This window comes from Etheostoma spectabile, chromosome 12 (genome assembly GCF_008692095.1).
Source record: "Etheostoma spectabile isolate EspeVRDwgs_2016 chromosome 12, UIUC_Espe_1.0, whole genome shotgun sequence".
Classification (NCBI taxonomy): domain Eukaryota; kingdom Metazoa; phylum Chordata; class Actinopteri; order Perciformes; family Percidae; genus Etheostoma; species Etheostoma spectabile.
Window position 1 is genome coordinate 8,910,187 of NC_045744.1, and position 11,311 is coordinate 8,921,497.

Below are 11,311 nucleotides of genomic sequence, written 5' to 3' on the forward strand. Positions count from 1 at the left end.
TTTAAATTAATGACCTGCAGCAGATATAAAAAAGAGAAAGAGAGAACGTGCTCGGCTCTCTAACTGACTGGCAGCGCAGTCAAGCAGAGCAACTCAAAATAGAACTGAGAGCATTCTCATGGGGATCAAGGTGAAGACAAGTCCTGTTAGGAGCTGGAGAGAAGCCATTCTACGATATATTGCACCATCAAGGTGATGTCACGCTCTTCAGGTCAACTCGTATTCCCTTTTGACAGTTGGTACATAGGTCTTAGAGTGCTTGAGGTCTAAAGTTGAACTGGAATTAAAAAGAAATCTATAAATATTGTTGTGTGTTTATTTTTACTTGTGTACTAATGTGGTTAGAATTTCAATTACCAAAAAGATGAAATGTTAGCATTACTTTACTTTTCTGCTGTGATATCACCTCCTACATTAATGTTCTCCAGATGGCCTGTTTTTTTTTGGTTCCCACTGAAGATGTTGGTTCTGTAATGCAATTGGTCCAGTATCTGTGTAGGTGGAACTGAAAATTTTTCTGAAAATCATTCTAGTTCCAACAGCCACATAAGCAGTTAAAGCAACACTATGTTACTTTTTGTACCTTAAAATAATGTTACCAAAATCATTTCAGTGGTTCATCAACTGGTAACTGGGTGAACGGCACTTCAGCCTCTCTGTAACCTCACTATGCGTAGTGGATCTGTAGTTCCAATGAGACATAGTGGGACAATTAAACTTCCAACCTGTAGGGGCACCGACGTGGGAAAAGTTACATAATGTTACTTTAACAAGCTGGGGGCTAATGTTGTTAGCGACTCTTTTTGCTGGTAATCCTGTCTGTGAGTTGAGTAGTCTGTTTGTTACTCAGTGACAGCTTGTTAGTTACTCCATAAGCTTGGTAAGTTATTAAATCACAGAGTAGAATAAGCTACTCTGTGCTGGGGTTACCTGAGTTTTATCAGTCTTATTATGTGCCGTCCCCACAACTGGACAATGAAATTAAACCATAAAAAAAAAATGACACCTCCCTCCAAGACACTCTTATGTAAGACACTGTTTTCGCAAATGTGTGCAAAAGGGTTTCATCCTCTTTTAAAAACTGGAAAATAATGCACAATAGCTACATTTTATATTATACTTCCTTACAATAAAAGTGTAGAGAATTCAAATTCCAGGTTGAAATTTAAACGTTGCTTTCTAAGGGTTGGTAGAAGTAATTTTTACTGTTTATAGCTTTTTTTCTGTGGCATTAGTGTTTTGTGCTGATTATATGCATCATGTTTCATTATAACACGACAACAGGCCCTGGAGGAAAGGTTACTTGTTTGAAAAACTGTGGTGTCTTAATACAGTTCACCTGCCCGAGAAACAACTGTTTATCAGTCTGCTCTGAGCAGAACGGGGACGTTTTTTCCCATGAAGGATTTGCCCTGAGTGCTGTCCTCCCATTGAGCGAGTGAAGGGGATTTGTCATTAAACTATGACTATCATGTCCAACTTGCATGTCTGCGTCTCTCGTACTGACGGCCGACTTGTCTGCATGTGGACTGGTGTTTTCACAATTTGACAGAGGGCTAGATCTTTACCAGGTACTGATGTCACAGTAACCGGGAGAAAAATATTCAATTTGTGTGAACGTTTTAATTGGCAAACAACTGTGGCTAACAAATATTGGAAATGTTGAATACTGTACTAGTGTAAACACTTACATTCACAGTAACAAAATGCAGACAAAAAGTATACAGATGCAGTCACATCGTATTTATTGTGTGCCGTGTATTACCCAACAATAGAGCAATGTACTGGATATACAAAAATACAAATAATGTATCATGCCTGCTCCGGATTGTGAGATTTCTTCTAAACAATCTTGAATAAGCCATCTTAAAAATGAAATTTTACTCAAACCATCTTCTTACAAGAAAACTATTTTCTTTGGCAAGTGCCTGAAAAGAGGAAGTTGGCAAAACTACAGTTCTAAATAATTTTGTTTCTCATTTATGTGTGTCTTTACATAGACAGATGGCTATTAGAACAGAGGACTAATTTTGCTGGAAAATAACAATGCTAATTATTTCAAAGCTCTCTTTTAAAAATAGCACAGTAGCACTGTAACGTCTGCCTGGAGTAGCTTATAGTAGCCTCCCACAAATGTTTTCGGATGATCCCTGTAGCATGTTTGCTAATAGAATCCTGCAAAATGACATGTCTCAGTCCCCCCCTCCCCCCCCTCAGAAAGTAACAATGACTCTCCTACGTGCTGCAGAGGGCATCCCATTTAGTGCATGGTCTCAATATCTTATGATCTTGTGTTGTGCACTAAGTTATTTGTGACTGTGTTTACCTCAGTTAGAGCACATGCACACCATTGTCTCCATTTTAATGTGGAGCATGCATAGCGCATGGGGGCTGTGTTCCATTCAAAGTTCAGGTCAGATTTCTCGGTCCCTGGTTTACAGAGATGAAGAAACCTTCTGTCATGTTATTATGGTGGCATACGCAGTAAACACACTGTACAACATTAGTGAAAAGTTTTGTTATCCGCATGTAATATGGGTCATATGATGCTGGTAAATTCAAAATAAGCCACAAATGTTATGTTAGTAACTGCACATTCACCTCATGAAATGTTTATGATTAAATACCTCACCAACATGAGAAACTTCTTACATAAATCCAGAGATGCACATTAAATAGGAGAACAAATAAGCGTACTTGTCCAAGCGTGCGAGGACAGGCAAACTAAATCATAAAGACAAATATGATTGTGGTGTATGTGTGCTGAGCATGCAGTTATTTACTACAAACAACTAGGGTTCATTTTTAACTACACAGCATTCCTTTTAATACATGCCTGCATAACATGATTCTGATTCTATTTATATACCCTTGTGAAAAATGTACACATATGCATTTGAAGTGTTGCAAGAGATATTTGACATATAATTTGCAGTTGTGTTAAGACTAATTTTCAATGAGCGATCTCACACTTCAAAGGCACTCGTGTTTTTATGAGTTGGACTACTGTGAAGCACAGGGATCACAGACTAGGAGCTTCTGTACCTGATTCTGAATGTCCTCTGGCAAAAAAAGTCAAAACAAACACTGCAGCTCTCTTGTCTAGTAATGCATAGTAATGCATGAAGACATGCATGCTAGGACTTAGGGCAATGGCAGGAGTTACCTAGCAGCTTGGTAATCCTGCCATTGCCTACTGCTTCTAATTAGTTAGGATGGGTTAAATGCAGAGAATACATTCCTTGTTGTAAATGTACTTGGCAAATGTAGGAAATATTAATAAACAATATTATTACGTCATTGGCAACAGCTATAAGTTAGTCTATCCCCAGCTATTGTCTTCAGCAAACCCACTGTTCTGGACTGTACCATGTTCACTACTCGAAGCCAAAACCTCATCCCAGTAAACTCGGGCAAAGCACAACAATTCCAATGATTAAGCAATGTCATACAAACAGGATTTTTCCTGTGGTAGCTACAACTTGTGTAATAACATTGTCTAATTCAACCTCCCTCACACCCTCATCCATTATTTCCTCTCCAATGGTGCATACTCATGAAAAGTTATTCCCTCAATTATCTCCTATTTCTCTCTATGGGAGGCATTACTGTAGCTATTTTGGCAGATGTGATTTCAAGTTAATCACGTAGCGGAAGAGACAAGCAACTCAAGGGTTAACTTGAGTTGCTTGCTAAGGCTCCTCAGGAGCTTCAGTATGTGGGCAGTGTATGTGCTGATGTCGGGCTAATAGAGGGGCTAACACAGATGAGTATGCAAGATGCTCACAGGACATTTTAGAAGGATAAACTGTAACTTCCTAGTGATAGTGTGAGTGAGCATCTACAAACATTACAAAAAACCTGACAGTGGCCCAAGTAGGTCACCTGGGAAAAAGTATGATTTCATTTAGTTTTTCAAAGAATTATTTAATGCAAACCCAAGTGATGTGATAAAAGTCGTTAAGTGCATCTTACATGATATGTCAACTGATCAACATTACATCTATTTAGTAAAGGGAGTGCCTTTATCGACGGGCATTTGTCTTTAACTAGCATTTTGTGCAGACTGTGTTTACTGTATAGTTGTTTTTTTCATGGAATGAAATGTTACAAATAGACATGATGGAAATGTTTGTGAATTAAAAACAAAGACTGATAAAGATGTGTGTTGTGTTGACGCGAGTGCTAAATTGTAAAGTGAGGATAGCTCTGAAAGCGCTATGATTAAACAAGCAATGTGATATTAAACAGTGCCTCCTCATAATTTATCACTGTTTTCACATCATATAAATAATAAATATGCAATTTGTTTGACTTGGACAAATTAAGAAACAATTCAGAATGAGTTACTGGTGGTTTGAAAAATGTCCTTTAAGTACAGTAATTACTAATTTTAGCTCAAGAGCATTTTCACATAGGCTTCATATTATATTAGTTACTATACTCCAACCCCTTAAAAATTGAAAGTATATGTACATTATGTGGCTCTAATATCTCACGTACTTTATGTTGTTAAATAAACTTCAGGTTTGTTACTTTGAAGTCCTATTCTTTTTTGTGAGTGATTACTACAATATCCCCATGGCTGGATTTTAATCAGATCAAATACTGTCCACAGCCTCAGAACATAATGAAGAAAACTCAGAGTACAATGCGCAGCACACTGTTTACTTTCTAATTACAGTCCACCCAAATCACATAAATCATGTCCACATCCAGTCTAGATCACTCTCAAAGGGTGGCGCTATCTGAAGGAGTTCAAAACAATCAGCAAAAGCAATCAGCCGAGCTCCACTGAGATGTGTCCATATTTAACTACCGTAAGCACACACGGCGTTATGCAACAAGAATTTAGTCTCCATTGCTTTTAATCCCCTGTTGCAACTTAATCCTGGGGTTTAGCAAACTCTCCTCCTCAAGCATCCCTGCTGCTATCAGAACACAGAGGAAAAGAGGTAGAGGAGATAAGAAAAGGAAACAAGGAAATATGGGAGCATGATAAATAATATTTGAGAATACAGTAAGAAACACAGATTGAAAAAGGGGAAGAAAAGAAAAATAATCTGATTCATAGATTTACACTCAGCAGAGAATGAAGCAGTGAACGTCATGTTTTCAAAAAATGCCGAAGGGTTAACAGGTCAATCACAGCCAACTAAAGCTTCAGTAGTCAGGAGATAAAATGTAAGATTTTACTGCAGACTGCAGATTTGGACTGGTGGATTTGAACTAAGTGCTGTACTTCTGCACATTTCTGAGGTACCCCTACTTTAACTGTGTATTTTCATTAAATGTGACTTCTACTCCACTACATTTATCTGACAGCTGCAGTCATTTGACTGGCAACATTAAAAGGCTGCTCACATGCTAAGGCATATGTAATTTAATTAATAACAATACAACAATGTAACAATAATATACGACTGAAAGGTGCAATTCTGCTACATAACAGCTTTGATACATGTTGTTGATGATACTGTTCTTTAATATTTTGAATGCTGGACTTTAACTCACAATGTTATACTGCAATGTTTTACATGTAATACTGACAATACTGACATAATACATGGCAGCATTGCTAGTTTTCTTATGGATCTGGACCTACTTATTCCCATCAATGCAGATTATATAATAATAATGATAATAAAAATAGCAGCGCAATGAAGACAATGAAGAAGTAAATAAACTCAGACATTAATTGTGCTTAGCTACTGAAGGGCTAGTCTTTTCACAAATGTCAGGAAAAACTTGATAAACAGCTGGTTTGTTTGCTAGGTATGGCTGGGATGGAGAAAAGATGATTGATATATAAATATGCAGTACATGTACGTCTTGTTATTCATCAAGGTATGCAGCTGGGTTTCCATAGCCATCAACCTGTAGCAAAAAGTAATGATCTTACTGTAAGACAGAAAGTATCGCTCCCAAACATTGCACACGAGCCAGAGGAATCTCCTCCTCACTGAGCATTGCTTGATCTAAAGTCTGGATTCAGTGTTATAAGGACAAATAATAATGAAATGAGTCAGGGGATAATATATTCAATGTGAAAAATTAAATATTTCAGTTTTGCAGCCTGGAGGCTGTGTTACTATTTTAGGACACTGTTGGGTTGGATCATTCTACACTGCATAGCCCTCAGTGTTCTTTCCAAAGGACATGTTTGTTCCCATGCCCCATAATTCATTAGGACACAGTTTTATTCTAATTTAGTTTGGAAATCTTCCACAAGGAGAATATCGTATCTCCAAATAGCACTGTTAAAAGTGGTATTAGTTAAATCAATTCAAGGGAGGGATACCACTGGGATGTGTCTGCAGTTGGGTTGTGTTGATATGAGGATCCTACCTGACATTGTCATGGCGCTGGATGTAGATTTTGTGAAAGATCCTTTCTGGGGGCTTCAGGAAATCCTCTTTCATCTCCATAGCTACGTTCCTGGGCAACAGACTCATTAGCAGGCGCTCCTGAGTGTGTGTGTGTGTGTGTGTGTGTGTGTGTGTGTGTGTGTGTGTGTGTGTGTGTGTGTGTGTGTGTGTGTGTGTGTGTGTGTGTGTGTGTGTGTGAAAGAAAGGGTGAGAGAGAGAGAAAGCGAAAAGATAAAATAAGTTTAAATATATATTTATACAGTCAAACACAGCAAAGTTATCATAGGACCAACTGTTAGGAGCGATAAGAAATGCGCTAGACCAAAAGGCACGAAATCTAACAGAAATGAATAATGTGTTGAAATGACTCACGGTGCGAGAGAGAGGGTGGTACGGGGAAAATAGAGAAAAAATGACACACATCTAATTTTACCCATAGTTTCAGCAGAGTACAGGTGCTTGTACCTGTTTCTCATTCTCATCCTCCATGCGAAGTCTCTCTTCGATGCAGTTGCGAGCCTGCAGGAAGGCCTTCCTCTGGGCTCGCTCTGTCAGGATGCGCACAAACAGCCCTGACAGGTTGACACTGGTGAACAGCACAGTGTTGGCAACCAACTGCAAATAGAAGAAAAAAAATAAAACATGAAATATAACGTATTAACATACACATACAGAATAAAGGAAAACATTAAGAGAGGCTGTGAAAGAAGACTGGTGTATGTATTTTGTACTTGTGCCACTTTACATGCACGTGTGCTTAAGAATGATGAAAGAAAAGTCTGTTTCTCTTTTCATGTACAGAAAATAATCAAATGTTAAATATGTCATTTGATTGTGTCATCTATGTTTTTACATTTGTACTATTGTGTGTGTGTGTGTGTGTTGATCTGATAACAAGCTCCTGGTTACAGGGATGCATACATTTGTATTGACTTGAATACATTCCCAATTTTCTATCTCTATTACATTTGGAGTATACACAGCATGTGCCATCCTCCTACATGAGAAATAGGTAAGAGGGTGGTGGGGCATAATATTTCTCTATTTATGGTCTGTGAGATTTAAGCATTTGAAAATCCTTGCTCTGGTTCATCCATCACAGCAGGTTCTCGGCAGCATGACTGCTTCAACCTTGTGCGGGACACAAACAAAAGTGTTTTCCACTTGACTGAGTTTGGTTGGCTGTGATTTAATACACAAACCAAACAAAGTTCTACTAATATACTACTACTGATATATCCACTAGCAAGCTTTTAACCTCGGCAGTATTTAAATATTCAGAAGAATAAAGGAATGTATTCTCCTTATATCTTAGGTTATTCATCATGAGTGAATTCTACAGCTGGAGTCAATTGGGGAGCATATTTGACCTCCAAAAAATATTTATAAAAATGCCTACATGCTTCATTTATAAACAACAACAACGACAAAATGTAACTTTGGGGCATTCATGTTTTTTTGTGGGCATCATAAATACACTATCAAAGCTACACATGCTCTTAAATTAACACACTTACATTGCTACAGACATTCATGTTTACAAGTCCAATGAATAATGGATTCCCGTTTTGGCAGTAGCAGTCAGTCATTGTGCTTGGCAGCAGTGCTGGCAAGCATCAACATGTTCAAGCGACGCTCAAGTTACTTTACAGCCTCAAGTTAGTAAATGTGGACATCTGAGAAGATTGGTGTAAAACACTCCTCTGCTTATCCATGGTGATAACCCCAATTTCTCTTCAGATGGCAATGACTGACCTCATTGCGCTGTACTCACTCTTGCAGCTATCTTACCATTCACTGTCAGTAAGAAAGATCCTCGTACTTTTACACAGTAAGGAAACTACAACCTGTACATTGGTGTTTAATATGTAAAATGATGATTTTCAACATTTGTTAAAGTAGTGAATGTATATATTGTACAATAGGGCTTTCATTTATAATACATATTATAAGGCAGTAAAATAAAAGACAAACTCCCAGGGACTGGTTACATTGTTTATAACGGTCATTGTAGTCATATGGTGTGAATGTGCTTTGGATTGGGATCTAATTTAACAGTTGGCCATTGTTGTTGTTTTCTATTTATCCAATCCAAGCTTAATCTACTCATGCAAGGTTTTAAACTAATGCTTTATTACACTGTATTACTCCCAACTTTTTGATGTACCAATGAAATGTGGCACTATAAAGAGTAGTGTATATCATTTACAGACACAATTAAAACATGTGCAGTAGATGACAGCAAAACTCACAGCGGTGACTAAGGAACTAGTAATTACCTATTTTTTTTAAAGCATTATTATGTTTATTTTATTAATAAGACATTTCAGGTATATACTGAGCCATGAAAGCAGACGGTACTGTAGGCTGAGCGCCTGGGACCTAGGTGGGTGGTTGGTGCAAACCTGGGCCATGCAGGGTCATGCCACACAGCTCATCGCTAAGCTTAATGGATTAGCTATCTCTGGTAGTACAGCTAACACTGTCCTTCACATGGCAATGCAGGTATCTCATTGCCTACAAAGAGGAAAACAATCTCCTCTGCAAATACACTGTAATCATCCGAGTCCTTGATGAACTGGTCACATCTCTATTTTGTTTCCACGAAATGCACGATCTTCATGCCATATGCTGCACAGAGGCAGAAATGTTCCACTACCCCTGGAGGAATTGAGTGATGTGACATATCTCAGTTAGACATATTTTCCCTCACACGTGACAAAAGTCAGAAATGTGAGTGTGTTAATTGTGATAGAAAAATGTATATAGACATACATTCACAGAGAGCAGTTTACAATTCTTATTTTGGCTTGGAAATGACATGAATGACTTTGTCCTATTTTTCTTAAAAGCATATAGTGTGGTGAGAGTGTGGTGTGTGTTAGCACGCCTCTGTTTGCCCTACTTCTGGTGCAAGCAGGATGTCACTATGGTTCTTCATTCCCAGCCAGCTCCTTTTGGCCTGAGTCACATCGCCAGGGAAACTGTCATGGGCATGCAGACGGCTTTGCTCATTCATTTTTCCTTTGTTTCTTTTCTTTTTAGGGGCCTACAAGTATGCATCACCACAGCTGTGGCCTATCCACAGTAATTTACTATTACTGAACCCCTGTAAATACGTAAACTTACTTACAGGTGCGATATTGCAGTAGGGAGGACAGGAAAAGGGTAATTAAGCAGAAATTGACAATGTCTTACTTTGTGGTTGGCCAGCAGACAGATCAAGCTTCTCATCTAAAATTCTTCTTCATGCCTCATAACTGTATTTGATCCTGTCTGTGGCTGAGTTGACATGAGCTAGCTAGTCTTTTTTTTTGTAACCAAGAATAACACTTTTTGTCAAATTTGATCAAAGCCTGATCAAATCTAATCAAGTCTAACCACAGGGAGCTGTCCTTGGTGCTAACATGAAGTCTAAATAGTGTGTTTCACTGCATCGGCCTACATTATACTTGTTATATTTAAAGTATAACGCATGTGTGTAGAGGAAGATAAAATAATGATGACTTTTATAAGCCTATTAATGATGAATTTAAAAAACAAATAAAAACAATACTACATACAAAGGCATCATAATTACCGTGTATCACATACGTACCGTTCTCCATAGTTTCTGTGTTTTCGCTGTGACAGAAGTGGCAGTCACAATCATGTGCGAGATGGAGACCATTATTCCAAGCACAACTGCCAAGAGTGTCCGCACAGGTAGGAGCGCATAGGCGACGAAGGTGACCAGGATGAGCTGCCACACGCCTTGCTCCGGGGACGTCGGCGGCTCCATCCCCATCGCACCCAGCGAGAAGGGACAGCAGAGGAAAGAGAAGGTAAAGCCGAAGAGCAGTGTCAGGTTAACAATCTGTTGTAGCTGAGTCACTTGCAGGTACTTGACATTGGTTACGATGAACAGGGAGACGAAGATGACACAATGGACCGGATGGGACCCCTTGGAGATGGTGAGGCTGGGGCCGGACAGCAACTCCACCACGGCCAGTGTCGAGGACATGAAGATGAGCACGGCCAGGGCTTTGAGAGTGGACGTCTGCTCCAGCTTCAGATTATAGTTCTGGAAGAGGGACTCGAGCTCTTTGCAGTCAAACTCGTCCTCACACGCGATGGTGGTCAAAGGGACTCTCGTTGGACAGTGACTTCTCTTCCGCCTGGTTTTGACTTTCTGAAACGGTATTTCCTCCATGTCAGGGCCATTCATAAACTGAATACCTGCACACAGCTTAGGTCAAACGGAACACCGGATCCCACGCCGACACAGACCGGAGCCAACGGTAAAAGAAGCGCACAGCAGGTTGGAGGCAGAGCGTCCCGAATAGCTGGAGACTGACCGGTGGCCACAGACGCGCTCCACACTATCCACAGGTTGAATTGCGTTCTTCGGAGAGATCAGCTAACAGAGAAACCTTCATGTCCCGGCTGTATTTGCACGCAAATAGATATATGTCAGTTTCTGTGTTTTAACATTCGTTTGAGCGCCACATGAAGAGCAGCGCACACGACGTCTAATTCTGATGGTAAAAGCTTTTCGGAAGGCTCAGATAGGATCACGCCTGCGCATTATGAGGTGAAGATAAGACAGGTCTCAGCTACTGAACACACATTCAAGGCGATTTGGCTGGTGCGGCTGCAGAGCTCTTCTCACCAATGTGACAGAGCATGTGCATTTATCATCCATAATCCCAATGTCCTTTTCTTTACCACCTACACATGACATGTTTCCATCATTAAAGCCTGCGCAATCTATTTTTATTTTCTCCATAGTATACTAATTCAATTAACGCTCTTCCTTTTCCTGTCTCCTTCACTCACACACATTAGGACCAGAGTAAAATGCAGAATTAACACTGTTGTAGCCCTACTGTGTATCAACGTTTTCAGACCATGATTCATGGAATTCTCACTGAGCTGGTAGCTACTGTGTCTTGTTGGCACAT

The 11,311-nt window shown here is 39.4% G+C and overlaps 1 protein-coding gene across 3 annotated transcripts in view; it reads right to left on the minus strand.

Moving 5' to 3' along the window:
- LOC116699106 (adenylate cyclase type 1) overlaps positions 1–10,933 on the minus strand; it is a 36,720-nt gene extending 25,787 nt beyond the window's left edge. For 2 of the 3 annotated variants that reach the window (XM_032531501.1, XM_032531500.1), the window contains exons 1-3: positions 9,967–10,933; positions 6,834–6,983; positions 6,349–6,467 (exon numbers count right to left, since the gene is read on the minus strand). In XM_032531501.1, the coding sequence (XP_032387392.1) occupies positions 6,349–6,467; positions 6,834–6,983; positions 9,967–10,575 (878 nt within the window). In that variant the 5' untranslated portion in view covers positions 10,576–10,933. The remainder of the gene's footprint in view (positions 1–6,348; positions 6,468–6,833; positions 6,984–9,966) is intronic. The other variant, XM_032531502.1, reaches the window with a different exon arrangement.
- Positions 10,934–11,311: the final 378 nt, after the last annotated feature.